This window comes from Schistocerca piceifrons, chromosome 5 (genome assembly GCF_021461385.2).
Source record: "Schistocerca piceifrons isolate TAMUIC-IGC-003096 chromosome 5, iqSchPice1.1, whole genome shotgun sequence".
In the NCBI taxonomy this organism is placed as follows: Eukaryota; Metazoa; Arthropoda; class Insecta; order Orthoptera; family Acrididae; genus Schistocerca; species Schistocerca piceifrons.
The window spans coordinates 163,204,747-163,228,023 of record NC_060142.1 but is presented as its reverse complement, the minus strand read 5'-3'; the positions used below and the strand labels follow the sequence as shown (position 1 = coordinate 163,228,023).

At 39.6% G+C, this 23,277-nt stretch overlaps 1 protein-coding gene across 1 annotated transcript in view; it reads right to left on the bottom strand.

The window, feature by feature from the left end:
- LOC124798192 (F-box only protein 42) overlaps positions 1–23,277 on the bottom strand; it is a 59,729-nt gene that overhangs the window by 10,459 nt on the left and 25,993 nt on the right. The window contains exons 5-7 of the mRNA XM_047261488.1: positions 18,661–18,791; positions 15,436–15,575; positions 15,200–15,348 (exon numbers count right to left, since the gene is read on the bottom strand). Of these exons, the coding sequence (XP_047117444.1) occupies positions 15,200–15,348; positions 15,436–15,575; positions 18,661–18,791 (420 nt within the window). The remainder of the gene's footprint in view (positions 1–15,199; positions 15,349–15,435; positions 15,576–18,660; positions 18,792–23,277) is intronic.

The window sequence follows — 23,277 nt, the reverse complement described above, 5'->3', positions numbered from 1 at the left end:
CTGCCGCCGTTGGATAAGCAGCTGCAGCAGCAAGTCGTATACCACTAGCTTGCTTACTTGTTACATAGTTTAATTCTTAATTTCTTTGCGTGTTTTTGGGTACTTGCATTGTTTAATTCATAAATTTTGGACGTATTATAGTATTTGAGAGTTGTAGCGTCGTGCTTTAGTGTTTACTTTGTAGATTCTTACTTAAATTGCGTGTGAGTTTCGTATAGGAGGTGTAATTTCGAGTTTTATTTACTGTAATCGTAAATTCAGGCAGATTGTAGCGCAGTCGTTAGGCATTTGTACAGGTTAGTTAATACATGCTTTGCGTGTTTCCCTTGCGTTATCTGGGCACGGACCCGTGTTTCAGTAACTGTTGTTCAGCATCGATTAGAATGGACAGGGACTGTGATTGCTGTGTTCGGATGAGGGCTGAATTGGCATCCCTTCGCTCACAGCTGCAAGTGGCGCTGACTTTGGTCGCGCAGCTTGAGGCTGTTGCCAATGGGCACCACTGTGGGGAGCCGGACTTGGGTATCACGGGGATGTCAACCTCGTCCCGTCTGTCCCCAGATCGGTCTCCCGCTGTGGTTGCCCCAGTTCGTGCCCGCAGTGGGGCTGAGCCCTCGCCTGTGGTTGATTGGGAGGTCGTTCCAAGGCGTAGCAGGCAGCGAAAGATGTCCCCGGAGGCTTATCAGAAAGCCTCCCCAGTGCGGCTGACAAACAGGTTTCAGGCACTGTCTCTGGCTGAGCCAGATGCAGCTGCCTGCCCTGCTTCAGAGGATGATTATTAGCCTTCAAGGCCCAGGCAATCACAGAGGGTGGGCTTATTGGTAGTTGGGAGCTCCAATGTTAGGCGCGTAATGGGGCCCCTTAGGGATATGGCGGCTAAGGAGGGGAAGAAATCCAGTGTGCACTCCGTGTGCATTCCGGGTGGAGTCATTCCTGATGTGGAAAGGATCCTTCCGGATGCCATGAAGAGCACAGGGTGCAGCCAGTTGCAAGTGGTGGCACATGTCGGCACTAATGACGTGTGTCGCTTTGGATCTGAGGAAATTCTCTCTGGATTCCAGCGGCTATCTGATTTGGTGAAGGCTGCCGGTCTTGCTTACGAGATGAAGGCAGAGCTCACCATCTGCAGCATCGTTGACAGAACCGACGGCGGACCTTTCGTGCAGAGCCGGGTGGAGGGTCTGAATCAGAGGCTCAGACGGTTTTGCGAATAGGTCAGGAGTTCACTACACTCAGCTGGCGGCTACACAGGTAGCGCAGGCTGTGTGGTGTGGACTGGGTGGTTTTTTACGTTAGAAGGCCTCGGAAAAGTACGGGGTGGGCTGCAATCTCAAAGAGTGCCTGACAAATACAGGATGTGCTTGGATCAAGGAACAGTCGGAATTGTAGTTGTAAATTGTATTGTTGTAGTTGTGCTGGGAAAGTCCCTGAGCTTCAAGCGCTAATAGAAAGCACAGAAGCTGAAATCGTTATAGGTGCAGAAAGCTGGCTAAAGCCTGAAATAAGTTCTGCAGAAATTTTTACGAAGTCTCAGATGGTGTTCAGGAAAGATATATTAGGCAGAATTGGTGGTGGAGTGTTTGTGTCTGTCAGTAGTGGTTTATCTTGTAGTGAAGTCGAAGCAGATATTCCGTGCGAATTGGTATGGGTGGAGGTTACTTAACAGCCGAACTAAGTTAATAATTGGCTCCTTCTACAGACCCTCGAACTCCGATGATATAGTTGCTGAACAGTTCAGAGAAAATTTGAGTCTTGTAACAAATAAATACCCCACTCATACGGTTATAGTTGGTGGGGACTTCAACCTTCCCTCGATATGTTGGCAAAAATACTTGTTCAAAACTGGTGGTAGGCAGAAAACATCTTCCGAGATTGTCCTAAATGCTTTCTCCAAAAATTATTTCGAGCAGTTAGTCCATGAACCCACGCGAATTGTAAATGGTTGCGAAAACGCAATTGACCTCTTAGCCACAAACAATCCAGAGCTGATAGAGAGCATCATGACTGATACAGGGATTAGTGATCACAAGATCATTGTAGCTAGGCTCAATAACGTTTCTTCCAAATCCACCAGAAACAAATACAAAATAATTTTATTTAAAAAAGCAGATAAAGTATCACCAGAAGCCTTCCTAAAAGACAATCTCCATTCCTTCCGAACTGACTATGCAAATGTAGACGAGATGTGGCTCAAATTCAAAGATATAGTAGCAACAGCAATTGAGAGATTCATACCTCATAAATTGGTAAGAGATGGAACTGATCCCCCGTGGTACACAAAACAGGTCCGAACGCTGTTGCAGAGGCAACGGAAAAAGCATGCGAAGTTCAGAAGAACGCAAAATCCCGAAGATTGGATAAAATTTACAGACGCACGAAATTTGGCTCGGACTTCAATGCGAGATGCCTTTAATAGGTTCCACAACGAAACATTGACTCAAAATTTGGTAGAAAATCCGAAGAAATTCTGGTCGTATGTAAAGTACACAAGCGGTAAGACGCAGTCAATACCTTTGCTGCGCAGTGCCGATGGTACTGTTACCGACGACTGTGCCGCTAAAGCGAAGTTATTGAACGCAGTTTTCCGAAATTTTTCAACAGGGAAGACAAATGGAATATTCCAGAATTTGAAACACGAACAGCTGCTAGCATGAGTTTCTTAGAAGTAGATACCTTAGGGGTTGTGAAGCAACTCAAATCGCTTGATACGGGCAAGTCTTCAGGTCCAGATTGTCTACCGATTAGGTTCCTTTCAGGTTACGCTGATACAATAGCTCCCTACTTAGCAATCATATACAACGGCTCGCTCACCGATAGATCTGTACCTATAGATTGGAAAATCGCGCAGGTCGCACCAGTGTTTAAGAAGGGTAGTAGGAGTAATCCATCTAACTACAGACCTATATCATTGACGTCAGTTTGCAGTAAGGTTGTGGAGCATATACTGTATTCAAACATTATGAATCACCTTGAAGGTAACAATCTATTGATACGTAATCAGCATGGTTTCAGAAAACATCGTTCTTGTGCAACGCAGCTAGCTCTTTATTCGCACGAAGTAGTGGCCGCTATCGACAGGGGATCTCAAATTGATTCCGTATTTCTAGATTTCCGGAAAGCTTTTGACACCGTTCCTCACAAGCGACTTCTAATCAAGCTGCGGGCCTATGGGGTATCGTCTCAGTTGTGCGACTGGATTCGTGATTTCCTGTCAGGAAGGTCGCAGTTCGTAGTAATAGACGGCAAATCATTGAGTAAAACTGAAGTGATATTAGGTGTTCCCCAGGGAAGCGTCCTGGGACCTCTGCTGTTCCTGATCTATATAAATGACCTGGGTGACAATCTGAGCAGTTCTCTTAGGTTGTTCGCAGATGATGCTGTAATTTACCGTCTAGTAAGGTCATCCGAAGACCAGTATCAGTTGCAAAGCGATTTAGAAAAGATTGCTGTATAGTGTGGCAGGTGGCAGTTGACGCTAAATAACGAAATGTGTGAGGTGATCCACATGAGTTCCAAAAGAAATCCGTTGGAATTCGATTACTCGATAAATAGTACAATTCTCAAGGCTGTCAATTCAACTAAGTACCTGGGTGTTAAAATTACGAACAACTTCAGTTGGAAAGACCACATAGATAATATTGTGGGGAAGGCGAGCCAAAGGTTGCGTTTTATTGGCAGGACACTTAGAAGATGCAACAAGTCCACTAAAGAGACAGCTTACACTACACTCGTTCGTCCTCTGTTAGAATATTGGAGTGCGGTGTGGGATCCTTACCAGGTGGGATTGACGGAGGACATCGAAAGGGTGCAAAAAAGGGCAGCTCGTTTTGTATTATCACGTAATAGGGGAGAGAGTGTGGCAGATATGATACGCGAGTTGGGATGGAAGTCATTACAGCAAAGACGTTTTTCGTCGCGGCGAGATCTATTTACGAAATTTCAGTCACCAACTTTCTCTTCCGAATGCGAAAATATTTTGTTGGGCCCAGCCTACATAGGTAGGAATGATCATCAAAATAAAATAAGAGAAATCAGAGCTCGAACAGAAAGGTTTAGGTGTTCGTTTTTCCCCCGCACTGTTCGGGAGTGGAATGGTAGAGAGATAGTATGATTGTGGTTTGATGAACCCTCTACCAAGCACTTAAATGTGAATTGCAGAGTAGTCATGTAGATGTAGATTCTCTGGTTTGCCTTCCCCACAACATTTTCTGTGTGTTCTTTCCAATTTAAGTTGTTCATAATTGTAATTCCCAGGTATTTAGTTGAATTTACAGCATTTAGATTTGATTGATTTATTGTGTAACCGAAGTTTAACGGAGTCCTTTTACTACTCACATGGATGACCTTACACTTTTCACTGATTAGTGTCCGTTGCCAATTTCGACACCATACAGATATCTTTTCTAAATCTTTTTGCAGTTTGTTTTGATCTTCCGATTGCTTTACTAGATGATACATGACAACATCATCTGCAAAAAAAGTAAGATGGCTGATAAGATTGTCTCCTAAATAATTTTATAGAAAAGGAACAGCAGAGGGCCTATAACACTACCTTAGGGAATGGCAAAGGTCACTTCTGTTTTACTAAATGACTTTCCATCAATTACTATGAACTGTGATCTTTCTGACTGAAAATCATGAATCCAGTCGCATAACTGAGATGATATTCCATAAGCCTGCAACCTGATTACAAGCCACCTGTGAGGTATGATGCCAAAAACCTTCTGGAAATCTAGAAATACGGAATCAATTTTAAATCCCTTGGTGATGGCACTCAATGTTTCGTGTGAGTAAAGAGCTATTTGTGTTTCACAAGAAAGATGTGCTCTATATCCATGTTGTCTGTGTGTCAATAGATGGTTCTCTTCGAGGTAATTCATAATGTTCGCACACAATATATGTTCCAAACTCCTGCTGCATATCAAGGTTAATGATATGGGCCAGTAATAAAGTGAATTACTCCTATTGCCTTTCTTGAGCATTGGTGTGCCTTGTGAAACTTTCCAGTCTTTGACTATGGATCTTTCGTTGAGTGAGTGGTTGTATATGATTGTTAAGTATGGAGCTATTGCATCAGCATACTGTCACAAGAACCTAATTAATATAAAGTCGGGACAAAGGACTATCTTTTATTAAACGATTTAAGTTGCTTCACTACTCCTAGGATATCTACTTCTAAGTTACTCATGCTGGCAGCTGTTCTCGATTCAAATTCTGGAATATTTACTTTGTTGTCCTTGGTGAAGGTATTTTGGAAGGCTATGTTCAGTAACTCTGCTTTAGCTGCACTGTAATTGGTAGTATTTCCACAGATATCTCGCAGAGAAGGCAATGATCGTGTCTTGCTGCTGCTAGCATACTTTACATATGGCTGAAATGTCTTTGGATTTTCTGCCAGGTTTCGAGACAAAGCTTCATTGCCGAAACTACTATAAGCAACTTGCATCGAAGTCTGCGCTAAATTTTGAGCTTCTGTAAAAGATTGCCAATCTTGAGTATTTTGCGTTCATTTAAATTTGGCAGGTTTTTTTTGTTGTTTCTGCAACAATGTTCAAACCTCTTTTGTGTAACACAGGGGATCTGCTCCATCATTCATTAATTTATTTGCTACGAGTCTCTCAATTGCTGTTCATACTATTTATTTGCATTCAAGTCACATCTGGTCTATACTTACGTTGTTAATTTGGAAGAAGTGGAAACTGTCTTTCATGTAGGCATCAAGCGAATTTATATCCGCCTTTCTGAATAGATATACAGTGGAATGTTGCTTAACGAGCACCTCCCATGATGCACAATTCGCATAATGAGCAAAACAAATCGTAAATAAATGACTCGCTTAATGAGCGATGTTTCGCATAACGAGTGACGACAGTTTGGCATGACATCATCAGCCGTTCATGCATGGTGGGATCTCATTCAGCAATATGAGCACCTTTCATTGTCAGCAACAACTTATGAACAATGTCTTTAGTACATACTGCAGTCTGAGGTTAGCGCTCTTTCTGCTACCATCACAGTGCAGCTTGTGATCACACATTTTTCTAAACTTGTGTTCACATAGTGTTTTCTTTGTGTGCAAATTGTAATAACTTACATAGAAATGTCCCTGAAGATAAAGCCACAAGAACAGGACCACATGAGAAAGAAAATGACCTTAAAAATGAAACATAAAATCACTGAAAAATGCAAACGTGGTGTGAGCATTGCTGCTTTAGCATGCACATATAATCAGTTTACATCAAATATTTGCACCATCCTCAAGAACAAGGACAAGATTAAGGAGTCAGATGCTTTAAAGGTAGTGACAAGAGTATCTAAACAACTGAAACATTGTTCCTTATATGGATAAATGAAAAGCAATTGAAAGGCAACACTATTAACGAGAACATCATTTTTGAGAAGGCGAGAATGATTTTCACCGACATCATTAAGACGATGCCAGAATCATACGCAGCTGAAGAAGTGTTTAAAGGAAGCTGTTGCTGGTTCAAGAACTTTAAGAGAAGAACCGGCATCCATGGTGTTGTGAGCCACAGCAAAGCAGCCAGCTCCAACACCAAGGCAGCAAAGAACTTCACTGGCAACTTCATGATGTTCATAGATTCTGAGGGTTATCTGCCGCAATAGATTTTTAATTATGATGAGACAGGTCTATTCCAGAAAAAGACGCCGAAGTGTACCTTTATAACAGCAGAGGAGAATGCATTGTCCAATCACAAGCCAATGAAAGACCATCTCATGTTGCTATTCTTCGCCAATGCAAGCACTGATTTCAAAATTAAACTGCTGTTACTTTACCATTCAGAAACTTCACGAGCCTTCAAGAAGTGTAAAGTCCAGAAGAGTAGGTAAAATGTGGTGCAGAGGGCCAGCAACAAGGCTTGGGTGATACGTGATCTTTTTTGTGATTGTATCAATAAAGTGATTGGTCCTTGGTGAAAAAAATATTTGGTTGAGAGATGAATCTGACATTCTATGTCTTGCTTGTTATGGACAATGCTCATGCCCATTCTCCAGGCCTTTACGGCCTCCTCCTCAAAGCATTTCAATTCATCAAGATCCAATTTTTGCCCCCAACACCAATCCGTTACTCCAGCCTGTGGACCAGCAGATTATTTCTAACTTTAAGAAGCTCTACACTAAAGCAATCTTCGAGCAATGCTTTGAGTTCACTGAAGGTACCAATCCCACTCTTGAAGGTACCAATCCCACTCTCCGAGTTTTTCTGGAAATATCACTTCAACACTGTTGTGTCAAGATGATTGAAAATGCATGGGAAGGGGTTACCAAGTGAACTCTTACTTCTGCTTGGAAGAATCTTTGGTCAGAGTGTGTTGTCGAATGTGACTGAGGCATTTGAGTCAGTACCTGTGGAGCCTGTTGCCAACAATTGTGTCTTTGGCTAAGACCATGAGACTAGAAGTGGATAACAATGACATCAATAAGCTCGTGGAATGTCACTGCCATGAAATGACCACCAAAGAGCTACTGGAGTTGCAGTGTGTTTCACAGCAGGAAGTTGTGGAGAGGATTTCTTCAGAGAAGGAGAAGGAGAAGGAGGAGGAGGTGGCGGAGCTGGTAAGAGCAAAGCAGCAATCTTCTGGCATGATAAGAGAAATGCTGATAGCATGGGAAGGGGTTACCAAGAGAATTCTTACTTCTGCTTGGAAGAAGCTTTCGCCAGAGTGTGTTGTCGAATGTGACTGAGGCATCTGAGTCAGTACCTGTGGAGCCTGATGTCAACAAGGAGCATTGAAGCCGGTTGCATCATACACTGAAAATCACCACCCCAATAAAGCAGTGGCTACGAGTGCTACAAATTTATCTGATGATAATTGTGTCACATTTTCTCCATGTATTGAAGTGTCGGCAGAAACAAATGACTACAGATAGCTTCCTAGTTTAAAAAAAAAGTTATGTATAATAAAGTACATAATACTGTATGTATAATTATCTTTGAATAAATGGCATGAATAAGATACAACTTTTAGTATTTTTTCTGCGTGGAATGAATTATCATATTTTACATTAATTTATATGGGACAAATTGTTTCACTTAACAAGTAAGATTCTGAAACAAATTATGTGAGGTTCCACTGTATTCCTCATTTATTCATGGAGGACTTGGGAGTTACAGTATTCAGTCTTTCTACGACAATCCTGTATTCACTAATCGTTGCATCTGTTTTGATGCTCATTATTAGCTCAGGATTATTGTTTTCACAATCATATATTATTCGAGTACGCTCACAAACTAACTGCTCGAAATAATTTTCAAAGAATGTGTTTAACGCAATTTCAGATGATGTTTTATGCATACCTTCAGATTTAAACATGTATTTCACCAACACACCTAGGGTAAATTGAAGTCACCACCTACCATAGTTGTATGACTCTGGTACATGCTTGAAATTCCTTTGAACCCCTCAGCAATCATTTTGTGTGAGTTGGGAGGGCAGTAAAAGGATCCAAATATTATTTTATTCTCTATCTATACGAACTCACAGGAACTACCTATTTCAGTATGCTACAAATAAACTACTTCTAATAGCAACGAACACACCACCGCCAACCGTATTCAGCCTATCCTTTCTAACACTGTTAGGTCCTTTGCAAAAATTTCAGCTGAACATGTCTCCAGCCTTAGCCAGCTTTCAGCACCTGTATCGATTTGAACGTTGGTGCTTTCTATTAGCACTTTGAGCTCTGGTACTTTCCCAACACAACTATAACAATTTACAACTGTTATACTGATGGTACATAGATCCATGTTCTTCCTGTGTTCGCCCTGCATGCTTTGAGACTGAAGCCTTTTTTGTGTTTCCCTGAGCTACTCTAATTTAAAAAACCACTGAATCCACACCACATAGTCCCCACTAGCTATCTAGCTGCCTCCTGCATGTAATGGACTCCTGACCTATTTTGCAGAACCCAAAACCCCACCACCATATGGTGCAAGGTGAGAAATATGCAGCCTACACTGTCGCAGAACTGTCTAAGCCTCTGATTCAGACCTTCCACTTGGCTCTGTACCAGAGGTACATAATCAGTCCTGTTGACTGCACTGAAAATGGTGAGCTCTGCTTTCATCTCGCTAGCAAGAAAGGTGGGGTTTACTACTTCTGTTACCCACTCAGAAATACAGAGAGAATCTCTTCTGATCCAAAGCGATACACATCATTGGTCCTGACGTGAGCCACCACCTGCACTGGCAGACTCCTGAAAACAGACATAAACTATCCTATTAACAAAGTTTCAAGAGCCAGCTTTAAATGAATACTCTACGGATATACCACTACTCCTTAAGTATTGCTCACAGTGGGATCATAAGGATAAGGTCAGAATAATTACTACATGCACACAGGCATTCAAACAACCATTCATCCCGCACTCCATATGTGAATGAAACAGGAAGAATGCCTAATAACTGGTACAAAGGGGTGTACCCTCTGCCATGATGTACACGTAGATGTAAATCAGCAGACTTGTGGGTTGTGCTGGATGTCCATTGGATCACCACAGCTGGCTCACAACAATGATGACAATACACTGCAACCTCAAGTTGTGTAACCGAAGCCACCACAGCCTGGGACTGAGAGTGGTGTCACTAACTAGGCTTGCATCCGCGCACAGCATTTTTGCCAAATTCTTTTTCTTTGCCAAATTTGGAGCTGTTTTCTTGCCGAGTTCAGTGGTGTTCTTTTTTTACCAAATTCCATAGTGTTTTCTGCCAAATTTGGTGGTGCTTTTTTCTGCCAAATTTAATTATGCCTTTTTGCTAATTTCGGCGCTATTTACATTGTCAAATGAAAGTTTGTTAGGCAGGAAATGAACTGTTATTTTACGATCATACATGAACCCCCAGGCTTGGGAAGATTAGAAGCCAAAATGCAGTTTTAATATTCAGTAACTATCAGTTATGAATGTCAGTAAATCGCTGTCCTCATTTTTATAACATTTTTACACTCTGCAAGATTACAAATTTCACAATGTACTGTGAAAGTTGCCTAATTCACTTTATTTTGCTAAAATCTGCTAATTTTGCATTACTTTTGCAAAATTTTCCTGTCCCTAGTTGTTATAAATGAAACCTTCACTGGGAAATGAAATCGCTTAAAATGAATGGGTAACTCAATTGGAATCATTAGTGCAAGGGGTAAGAATAGAAGTTTCAATGACAGTATTACTCAGTTCTCTAGGTACGGTTATGAAATTTTGGACGATACAGGGTCCAGTAGTAGTATTTTAGGCAAAGTCGATACATCATAAATATGAATTTCCTCATTCCTCTTAAAACTTCCTGTGAGGAAGAAAACATAACAGAAAATTGTTGAGTAAACAATTTTTGTGGAATAAATAATTTGTCTAATGCTTTCAATGCCCAGCCATCTAAGGTCAAACTGACGGGAAAAAAGAAAAAGGCCTACGTCCCTCAGAACATTTTGTAGGTTTTCATGCATAAATATGAAGTAAAATGGCCAAAAACTTTGAGATTTTTACTAACAGCATGTTCTCTATATGTATTACATATATATTTATGTAGCATAATATTAAAAATACACTATGTGATCAAAAGTATCCTGACACCTGGCTGAAAATGATGTCCAAGTTCGTGATGCCCTCTATCGGTAATGCTGGAAGTCAGTATGGTGTCGGCCCACCCTTAGCCCCGATGACAGCTTCCAATCTCGCAAGCATACATTCAATCAGGTGCTGGAAGCTTTCTTGGGGAATGGCAGCCCATTCTTCACGGAGTGCTACACTGGGGAGAGGTATTGATGTCGGTTGGTGAGGCCTGGAACAAAGTCGGTGTTCCAAAACATCCCAAAGGTGTTCTATAGGATTCAGGTCAGGACTCTGTGCAGGCCAGTCCATTACAGGGGTGTTATTGTCCTGTAACCACTCTGTCACAGGCTGTGCATTATAAACAAGTACCCAATCATGTTGAAAGATGCAATCACCATCCTCAAATTGCTCTTCAACATTGGGAAGCAAGAAGGTGCTTAAAACATCAATGTAGGCCTGTGCTGTGATAGTGCCACGCAAAACAACAACAACAACAACAGATGACGTTCACCAGGCATTCAGCATATCCACACCCTGCCATTGGATTGCCACATTGTGTACCAGATTCGTCACTCCACACAACATTCTTCTACTGTTTAATCATCCTATGTTTTCACTCCTTACACCAAGTGAGGCGTTGTTTGGCATTTACTGGCATGATGTGTGGCTTATGAGCAGCTGCTCGACCATGAAATCTAAGTTTTCTCACCTCCCTCTTCCTTGTCATAGTATTCACAGCGGATCCTGATGCAGTTTGGAACTCCTGTGTGATTGTCTGGATAGATGTCTGCCTATTACACATTATGACCCAGTTCAACTGTCGGTGGTGTCTGTCAGTCAACAGACAAGGTTGACCCAGTCCCATTATGCTCTCTCACAATGTCTAATGGTTACTGAGGTCGCTGATATGGAGTACCTGACAGTAGGTTGCAAAACAATGCACCTAATAAGAATAACGTATGTTTTTGGGGGGTGTCCGGATACTTTTGATCACATAGCGTATGTAGCCTATTTCCTACTGAATATTTATTACTGTATCGTGTGTGTGTGATATACATTAAAAATATAAGGCCATGTCCAACCGAATGTTTAAAAATCTGCGTGTGTATGTGTGTGATATACATTAAAAATATAAGGCCATGTCCAATCGAATGTTTAAAAATCTTAAGTAAGTCAATCAAGAACTTTTCAAAATGTTTGGTAACAACTTTAAACAATGACTTGGCTTTACATAGTGGCACAAATTTACATACCGTATAAACTATATATGTAGCCTACGCCCGTCTGAACATTTATTAGAGCATTGTGTAAAAATATGAAATAAACCAATCAAGAATATTTGGAGAATTTTGCTAACAATGTTTCTCTTTTATATGTGTGTATATACATATTTATATAGCATATATATTTAAAAAAAGATGGCATTTGTACCTCTGAACATTTACTTAAGTATTGCATAAAAATATTGGAGATTTTTGGTAACAACCTTTGCCATTTATACAGACATACAGAGTATCACTCTCTCTTCTGAACTTCTATTAGAGTATCGTGTAAAAATTTGAAGTAAATCGGTCAAGAACTTTTGGAGGTTGTTTGTAACAAAGTTAAATTATGATTTGTCTGTTTGTAGTAGTACAGATTGATTGTAAACCTCTGCTTAAAAGCTAGACCAATCAATGGAAACTCCAGGTTAGAAATCAACAATATTAGAAAGCTATAATGTTTAACAGTCTTTTAGTTGTGCCTATCTGCAACTCAACAGGTCATATTTGTTTAAAAGCCATTCTTTGTCAATGTTTGAAACCATAGCAGATAAATTTCCAACACATTTAAAAAATGTGTGGACTTAGGGTATTTTACTTTTTTGCAGTCTATTTCAGTTAAAAATTAAATTAACCATTTTCTTTTCTTGTCTTGCCCCGACTAAAACTCCTTCCTTGAGCACATGATCCTCAATCATATTCCTTGGTTTGGATAATTATACTGGTGTGGTTGTTACCGAGTGATAGGTGTCCAATCATTATTTTTTCACTTAAGATCTGTTGTATCTTATAGGCATCCCTCAAATGTTTTTACTTACCCTTAACTTACATTCACATTTGATCTTTTGAACACTATGGGAATAATTATTAATTTTTATTCTTGCATCTTTAGAAATTATCCCTAAATTTAAACAGTTCTTATTAAAGTCAGTCTTAGCTTTGTTTGTAAGTTCTTTAATTTTAAGATTGAAGAAAGCCTAACTTCTCAATAAACCTGTCTAGGAGATTAAAATGGACAGTGAAGAAGGAAAATCGAGTAGATGTGAACAACTCAGTACAGCAGTCAAAAGCAAAAGCTCCTAGAGAGACCACAGAAACTTTCACAAAAAGAAGTTACTGACGATAACATTATTCAAAAACTAAATAATAATCTACAAGATGAGAAAGTTCTTGTTATAATGGGGGACAAGGGGATTACAGCCATACTGATTCACCATAATGATTACATTTTGAAAGACTCAAGGACTCTTTAGGAAGAATAACATTTTTGAAGGTACCTGACAAATAACTCAGCTACATAAATTGCTGTAAATATTAAAATATGCAGTAGTTGCAAACTCATTTTGTTCATTGTTTCATGACACAAATCTACATTTCTTCTAAAATGTTTAATTGCCTACATTTTTCAAAAAAATTTAAAATTTTTAGTTGTTGTTGAGTTTTACCAATGTCAAGTCTCTGTATGTCCATCTTTATACAGATGGTTGTGGTACCTTGACTGTTCAGTACAGAATGTCAAATAAAAACACCTTTCAGCCATCTAAATGTTTATGTGTATCTATCGGCTGTACTGAGCTGAGGTAAGTACTGGCCAGCCCCTCTATCTCTTTGTTAGTATTTGTTTCACATCTTATATGAGATTTTCCATTAATCATTTAAATATCCAAATTGTTATTTCACTGAGCTATCAGTTTCGCTGATATATTACGCCACCTGGGGCCCCCTGACTGACTGACGTGTAGAAAGATTCTCACCTTCTGTCCTGTCAAAATGGGTGCCAGCATTCAATGACTGCTGTATGTAGATTTCTGAGACAGCGATAACTTCAATCCTCACTTACTGACTGTTCAGCTGGTAGGAATGACTGAACTGATCACTAGCTAAAATATCTACAGATATTAGTCTTTGAATGCTGGTCCCTATTTTGAATGGACATAAGGTGAGAATCTTCCTACACGTCAGTCAATCAGAGGGCCCAAAGATGGCATAATATATCAGCGAAACTGGTTGTTCAATAAAATAACAATTTGGATATTTAGATGGCTGAAAGGTGTTTTGATTTGATGTACTGAACAGTCAAGGTCCCACAACCATCTGTATAAAGATGGACAGAGAGAGACTTGATACTGGTAACGTTGAACAACAATTAAGTAAACAGTAGACAGTTAGATATCTTAGAAGAACTGGAGGTTTACATCACGAAACGAACAAAATGAGTTTGCAACTACTGCATATTTTAATACCTACAATGATTAACTTGGCTGCGTTAGTTGCTGCTCCTTCCATACATGCTCCAGCTTATCATGGGCCACCTTGTGAACAAGTGCCACACAGTGCTGGCCAGGCCATGTCTGTGTTTCCTAACATCTACCCAGCTAACAGCTAACATAAATACCTCACAGCCAGAGAGCTGCAACAAGGAACTGTCTTGGTCATCCATTCTGTGCAATCGTTCCTACTTATGTGCAGCTGCATAAAGCCTGAAGTACAGAATCACCGGGCACCGAAAAACACACCATAAGGGTTGCTACTCTGCCTCTTTTATTGTTAAACACCTCACTTTGTTAAAATAGGGTTTACGGTTTTAACAGACTGTATTTACTTTCATATTTGATGAATAAATGATTGAAATATTATCATGATAACTGTCATATTTTATGATTTTTATGATTGAAGATTGTCTTACAGAGGACGTGTGCAGCTAGTGTAAAGAGTAGGGATGGGAAAGTACACTTGATAGTATGTAAATAATTCCCCGATTTCTGATTTTTGTCAATCTGACAACACATGAACACTTGTTCATCAAATGCCACCCATATGTATAAACCGCATGCATGTTAATAACACTTTACTAAGCTCACAAATAGACATAGTGAAAGTAACTGCATTTGTTTCAAGTCTTCATTTAAGATTTTCTGTTCTCTACTGCAGCATCTGATAATGGCCTTTGAAGGCTTAAACCAGTTATGACTGTATCACAAAAAAAGTGACTGTGTCAAAAATAAAAAACTCTAATACCTTACAATAAGTCAACATAATATCCACAAATGGAATGTCACTTTTTTTCCAAAATAAAAGAAACTGGTTGTGAATACTTCACTACAGGAAGGCTGCTTGACAGAGTTAAATACAAATGGTTTAGAACTTAGTGTTTTACTCTAACGACCCCATCTACAATACTCAAAACAAGATGTCAGCAACTCACATTTCAGCAAACCATGTAAAAAGAAACTGAAATATCATAAACCAGAGTTCACCAGAATCCCATAACTATTGAAAAACTAATGAATTGTTCCAGTAGTCACTAAAAGATATTTCTCCATTTGATCAGATATTTTTTTCTGCTATGAATAATTTCTTAAAAAACAAACCTTGGCACTTCTGTTCCATCCTCCATTCTACGAATAGGCTGTACAGTGTTGACACGGCAGACTGAAGGCCTATTCCACTGCGGTGAATATGGGGGTGCAGGCGCATTAGATACAGGATTTCTACTGAATACCACAACTTGCTGGCCAATCTGGGGAAAATAGATATTTGTATGCAAGTGTACATTGTACCCATAAGTTAATGATATTTACATTGTTTCATCCAAGGAAGCACACACCTTACAGGCTGGATGACACCACATATGAGAGGCAGACCACTGAGGATTTTCTACTTGAACCTCCAGCCACGTCCACACAGGTTCAGTGGCAGTGAGCAGCCAGACATCACTGAAAACCATATTCGGACCGCCACAGCCACCTATGAAGATTATGCGTTATGTGCTACTAATGAGAAATATAAAATCACATGTTGAGGAAATGGAGCAATAGCAACAAAATGTTTAAGTAACTGTCTCTTCTTTCACAACTATTAGCTGTCAGTGTAGAGGTGAATTCCAATAGTTTCATTTAACTAAACCAAACTGATTCTTAATTTACATCTTTCTTGAATGAATGAAACACCTATTAATTTTCAGTCAAAAGCTCATATTATTGCTGTTGATATGTTACCACATAAAGGAGACTCTGCATCGCAGATAGGCCTGCCTGTGACTCAACGTCTCCTTTATGTCATAAGTAGCAGTCTACCCTTTCCATATTGTTACTACTCCATCCTGCACATTCCACTGTCTGATGTTTATATGTCAAACAAATAACAGTTATTCACAAATGACAACAGGTCTCCCACTCATCCTGGGGTCTGAGTAAACTGACTTTCCTTTTCAACTTCTCCCTTCCCAAGACAGGGACTAGTAGCTCTAATAGCTAGGGTAGTGCCATATATTTTTATACGTGTCAATCAGAAAAGTGGAAGATCAATACAAACAAGTTTGTGTTATGAAGGGAGTAAGGCAAAGTTGCAGTTTACCATGACTTTGTTCAGATTATACATCAAAGAATCAAAAACAGGAACTGAAAGAACATTTTGGAAGAGGAATAAAAGTGCAAGCAGAAAGCTAAGGTCTTCAGAAAAAATAGCCATTCTGGCCAGACATGGAAGATCTAGAAAACCTGCTGAAAGAAATGGACAGCAAACTTAGCTCAGCATACTTGGCATACCCTACATATGGAACGGGACTTCAAAATTGGCCTGGTGCTCCTGCAGGCAACGCACAGTCCTTGGGATGCTTGGGATCTGTGAGAAGTGGGTGACTAGTCACAGCTGCATTGAAGGCGGATATCATTAATGTGATGGTTCTTACTGATGGCAGAAGAGTTGATAGGCTTCATGGTGAGGGAGAATGTAGAAATGTTGCAGCTTAGTGAAGTCAGGTGGAAGGGAAGAGAAAGGAGAAAAATGACGAGAGGACACATACTTTATTGGAGTAGCAGACAAGAGGTTAAAAATGGAGTGCATACAATAGTAAAATCAACTGTAAAAGAATATTTGGAAGCAGTGGAATCTGCAAGTGACAGGATGAATATGTGGCTGAGGACAAGTAATGATGTGAACAACTTCATCCAAGTATATGCACCATAGACAGGAAATACAGAAGAGAACAATGAGGAATTCCTAGAGGAATTATAAAATGAAATTACAGATGTGGAAGTGGTAATGATGAGTGACTTACATGCCTTTGTGGGAAATGAAAGACTATGGAATGAAGAGAGAATTGATCCATATGGATATGGGGGAAAATGAGAAAGGACAAACTGGCTGAGTTTTGTGAAAGAAATGGTTTGATTGTGAAAAACACATGGTTCAGGAAGAAAAATATCCAACAGATAACAAGATTTGGTTGGGGAGAGAGAAGGATTTAGCACAGAATATGCTATATTAACTAACAAAGAGGTCAGGTACAGATGCAGAAAATCAGTCACAATTTCTAAGATGTATCTGATGTATATGGTGCATTATGATAATGGAAAGCCCAGTTTGATGCAGATATTCAGACAGACACGATTTTATCTTGTCTCTTATATGTAGGGGATGCAACTGTTTTGACCAAAAGGAAAGTATCCTACAAAAAAGAATTTATTTGTATAGGACAGAAAATATAAGAATAAGAATCAAAACCTATGGCTTTTAAGGAAAAATATGTCCGAAGATAAAAAAAATGGTGTTAATGAAATATTAAAACTAGTTAAATATTTTAACAATCCAGGATGTGAAATTATGGGTAAACATAATAAAGATACAAATAAGAAACTTACAAAATTCTCAAATATATGTGGTACAATAAATAGGTGCCCCGGGGGGGGGGGGGACTGACATTTTATAAAGCATTGCTGTTCCTCGTTTGCAGTATGAAAGCGAGTCATGGATCAAACATAAACAACGAGAGAGTAGAATGCAGGAAGCAGAAATGAGATTTCTCAGAGCAGTAAAAGGATATAGTAGATTAGAGATAATTAGAAATTATAATATTAGAAATTAAATGAACATCTATAAACTGGGAAAAAACTCCACAAAAACAAAATAATACAGACTTTAACAGACTGAACACCTGACGATAACCTTCCAAAATCATAAGATACGAGCCAAAGTGGAAAGAAGTCAACAAAGAACAAGGGAATGATGTGTATCACAACAGGGAAATTCTTGAAGAAGAAGAAGAAGAAGAAGAAGAAAAAGAAGAAGAAGACAACAAAGGTGTTAATGAGTACTTGTAAGAGGAATAGCAACTCGCTTAACAGCAAAATTGGGAAACACATAGTGACAGAAGAATCCACATAATTCTCCTCTTAGGAAGCAAGATTACACAGGACGGTCAAAGCATGGAAGATATTACAAGTATGGTACAGTTGAAGAAAACATTCTTCAACAAAGATATCTACTAGCAATGATGCAGAAATGAAGAAGCAGTTCCTGAAGTATAGGTCTTAAAACACAATATTGTACAGAAGTGGAACATGAACCGTTTGAAATCTGAAGAAGACACTGGACAAACTTGAAATGTGGTGCTATCACAGAATGTTAAAAAACCAATTGGACAGGTAAAACATGAAATGAAGAAGTAATAAAATAAATAAGCAATATGATAAGTCTATGGATACCAGAAGAGATATATCTAGCAGACAACAGCTAAAGCATCCATGAAAATTTAACTTAGTGATTGAAGGAGCAGTAGATGCAGAAAATTAGTAAGGGTAGACAAAGAGTAAGGATTAATAGACAATGTTAAGTGTAGTAATTATACAGAGATGAAAAAATTAGCATATGATACGAAAAGATCGAGGGCAGTAACAAACCCTTCTAAAGACTGATGACTTACAAGAAAATCAGTTCCTCCTGAAGTCCTCCTTACTGTGTCTTAATTTTCAACTAACATGTTGTTACTGCTTCATCTTTATCTATTAGTATTCAGGAAATACTTTGTTACACTGATAAAAATTTCACTTACCCAGAATTAAAATGCTGCTGTCATCCAAAGTCAGTTGTGACTGTCCATATCGAACATGCGGTTTTAGTTCCGTAGTTGCCTTTTTGCTCCACAGCATGTCATCCATATCAAAGCACCAAACATCATTTGAACTAGAACCAAGACAACAGAAAGTCTTAATAGATATGGTAAAACAGTACTAACAGCAATCCAGCAACAGAAACTAATTAATTAAGCATCTAAAGTAGTAAATCTTTTTGTTTATCAACTTTCTGGTCTCAACTGTGCACCACTACAGGCTACATGTTTTAGAAACAGGCTATAATAAAAGAAATTCACTCTTCAATAAGCTGGACAACTACTACAAATAGAGTTTAATAGTTTTTTATCTTCTTATTTTTCACTTATGTAAAATTGTTTTACAACTTGCTACAGTCACCACTGGCTTAGCTTTAAATCTCCTGCGTACAATAACATTCCAGTATCCATGAAAGATAAGGACAGTGGAGCAACAGCTGCCAGCAAATGCTTTGCATCTTTAACAAATTTTATGCACCTAGTAATACCTAGGCTAGTAGACGGAGAATGTGAGTGGCAAGAGGCCTACATCAGGAACATTTTCCTTATACAGTAACTACCATTAGCAAAAATATTGTACTTAGCAAATATTGGCACAGATCTCCTCTCACCAAAAAAGAGAGTCATTGAGCAGAAGACAGGCACATAAAAAAAAGATGTCAAACAGTTAGGCTACAGTCTAATTCCTTCTTCAGGGATTTTATATTGACATACTAGTGAAGGGAGGCATAATGCCTTTTTGGCCCATCTAGGATTTTGTTACTTATGATGAAGATATGTTGCAAAATGTTACTGAATCTAAATAATAATAGAAACTCTCAGCAAAGTCACATAGCATACTTGTGCAAGTATTCCTATTGGGGGACTCCCAACAGAGGCTGAAATTCAGCCACTTCAGTGTAAGTCATCAGGTGGAAGACCAGAGTCTCTAATTAATTACCAGAAGGAAATTCCCACAGCAGTTATGCATGAGGGCATAAAAATGAAGCGTATCTGTGCAATCTTTATGCTACTATCAGACAAAAATAATGACACAGTACACACCCATCAATTTGTCATTTAACAGTCCAGTACGTTAAATAATCTGGCATCGCTTTATACAAACTGAATATTTCAGATGCTTTCAGTGGAATTCGGTTGCACTGGGCAGTGGCGAACAATTTCGAGCTGAGTTGTGCCAACAATTGTTTCAGTGACTTGTCAGGCAGCTTTTGTCATGCACCAATTGTCTACAGCAATTAAGAAGTAGTGTTTTAAAGTGTAAACATAATTAGCACTGTTCTTATTGCAATTACAATACTGCTGCATATTATTATGGGAATGTTTTTTGAACCTAGCACCTCTCAAAACAGAGTGAAACTGTCACATAAACAGGTAACACTTACAATACAACAAAAGCTTGACATCATTAATAGGGCTGAGAAAGGTGAGAATGGAAATAAGGTTATGGAAGAGTATAAAGTTGGCTCTTCAGCAATCTATGATATTAAAAAAAAAAAATAAAGGTCAGCTTCAACAGTTTGCCTCACACATAGGGACAGTAAAAGACAATGAACCACAAAAAACTTTGAAGAAGCTCAAACTAGATAAGATGAATGAAATTTTGTACACATGGTTCTATCAAATCCAATGAAAAAGAGGGGGCTGATGCAACAAATCCAACATTTTCATCTTCCTGGAATGAAGCAGCTGCTGCCTTTGATACATTTATAAGATTTGCTGAAAGCACCAAATTGTACAACACTATACAACTTGTAAATTTGTACTATATATATAAAGGTTTTTTTTTTTTGGGGGGGGGGGGGGGGGAGGGGGGATTTGGTCTTATTTCAAGTCATAAAATAGAGAAATGCTGTATGTACTGTAGTGAAAAACATACATGGTACTGTACAATATACTACTGTAATGTACTTGAGATAAAATCTTAAAAGTAAACTACAGGATGTGTGCAAGTAAGTTTAATTTTCTCCAAACAGTTGTTTTGTACAGTATTATACATTTTTTATCACTGTAACGAAACAGAGACTGTATGATAAACAATTGCAGGCTGTTTGCTCTTTGTTTATCTCACGTCTCAGAATCTGCACACTGCTATTTCCAGATGAAGTTTGGCAATCTGTCATTTTCAGTAGTCCGGCACTGTCAAGGTCCTGACAGTAGTGGATTAGAGGGTTTCTATTGCATCTGCAATTCTGGAATACTTCTTTATTGGAATAATTTTATGAAGTTAGTTTGGCACATCATATGAACCCCTCTGACATATGCTGCATATTATATACACTGACGTCCAAAGTTACAGCAACAAACTGCTATTTCCCCCTCCTGTGTCTAATTCACATTATAGTCACACAAACTGACAACCAGATGTCCGTATAATAGTGTTCTGCATGGAAGACGGCATTCCAGTCAACGGACAACCATAGCAACGATGACATCAGGGCACCTATGAAATGATATAGTGTTTGCTGGGCAGCCCCACATCCACAATCACTGTCTACAGTCACAGATGGTTCAGTACGACACAGAGAAGATGCCTAGCACCTCTCTGTGATGGAGGGCTATAGGAATAAAGGAAGCGGGACAGTTGCAAACTGATGTGGCTCAATGGCTTAATGTGAATCGTTCTGTAGTTTCTCAGATTTGGCAACAGTTTATAGAGACTGAAACTGTATCCTGAAGACCACGGGAGGGCCGATCACATGTAGCTTCAGAACAGAGGACCATTATTTGGCTGTGAGGGCACAACAGTATCACCTTAGTACCGCATGGCAACTGGTGTGTGAACTTGCAGCATCCACTGGACGTGTTGAATCGAGGAAAATGGTGTGCAGAAGACTTTGGCAGAGTGGCCTTCAATGTTAGAGACCTGCTGTATGTCTACCTCTTATGCATCTTCACAGAAGAGAACATCTAGAGTGGAGTCATCTACATGCCACCTGGACAGTCGAACAGTGGGCCAATGTAGTTGTCACAGATGAGTCCTGATTTAGTCTGGAGAGCGATTCTCGATGGATTTGCATCTGGAGGGAACATAGAACATGATTCCGGAACACAAACATTGTGGAAAGAGACCGATGTTGAGGAAGATACCTTAATGGTGTGGACAGGGATTATGTTTACCACTCTAACACCTCTTCATGGAATTGTACGGGTGAATCGGCAAGGTTTAACTGCTGTCACATATTGTGACATCATCTTGGGAACTCATTTGCAGTTTTGAGGTGCTGTGGGCCCAGACTTTGTATTGATGAATGATAATGCTTGACCTCATAGAGCACGGGTGGTAGATGTTTTCTTGGAAATGGAAGATATTGCGCGCATAGCGTGGTCTGCTTGCTCTCTAGATTTGAATCCCATAGAGAATGTCTGGGATGCACTAGGGAGGCGGCTTGCATCATGTCAGCATCCACCAACCATTCTTCAAGACTGTGAGCAGCTCTGCAGGAAGAGTGGGCATTATTACCTCAACACGAGACTGATGATACTCACAGCATGCCCTGTCGTCAGGCCTATATTGCTGCTAGAGGTGGGCGCACCCCGTACCAAGCACATTAACCAGTTGTTGGAATGTGTGTGTGAATACGTTAAGTTGGATAAAACCAAAGACTTTTTGTTTGCTATCATGCATGTTTCAGATGTTTACATTTTGTATTCTTTACATTGGTTTTTCCTTTACTATCATCTGTTTGTATTGTTTTGTGGCAAAATAAACCCAACCTTGCAAAAATTTCCATTTGTTGCTTTAATTTTGGACACCAGTGTACATTCCACTTCCGTGCGGCACTGCAAAGTTACCAGGACAATATGTCCTCTTCAAACGGAATGATTTAGTTGGACTCCAGAGTACGGTCAACTAAACTGTGAGGCTGGAAACACACACACACACACACACACACACACACACACACACACACACACACAGAGGGGGATGGAGAGGGCGGGAGGGTGAGGGGGCGGGGGCGGGGGCAGGGGCAGGGTGTTTAAGGGACCAAATTACTAGGTGATTGGTCTCTCTCTCCTCTAAGTGTCAAACCAGTTAAGTTCTTCTTAGGGAAAATAGATGGACAGCCAAAATGATCATTACTGTGTTTGTCTCAGATATACAAGGGCTATCCACAAAGTACATTACGTTTTCGATTGCGTCTGTTAGGGGCGGGGCTAGCGCGGCCATCTTGGTGTCACGGCATTCCACCGTTCAGTCGGCATCCTGCCGTGCTAGTGAGAGGTTTGTGCTGTACTCCGTTGAGTTACTGTGACAGTTTGAAATGTCAGCGTTAATTGAAAATGCCGTGAAGTGTGAAGTGCGTGCTGTAATAAGGTTTCTGACTGCAAAAAACTGTACACCGATATAAATCTATCGGCAGCTTTGTGAAGTGTATGGGGACAACATAATCACTGAAGGTGGAGTGTGTCAATGGCTCATAAAATTTAAAAATGGCCAAACTAACGTTCACGACGAAGAGCGAAGTGGAAGACCCAGCATAGTGATTGCCGAACTTGTCGAATCTTGACAGAGATTCACAAAAATCAGCGAATGGCTACACCGTTAACGTTTTTGGA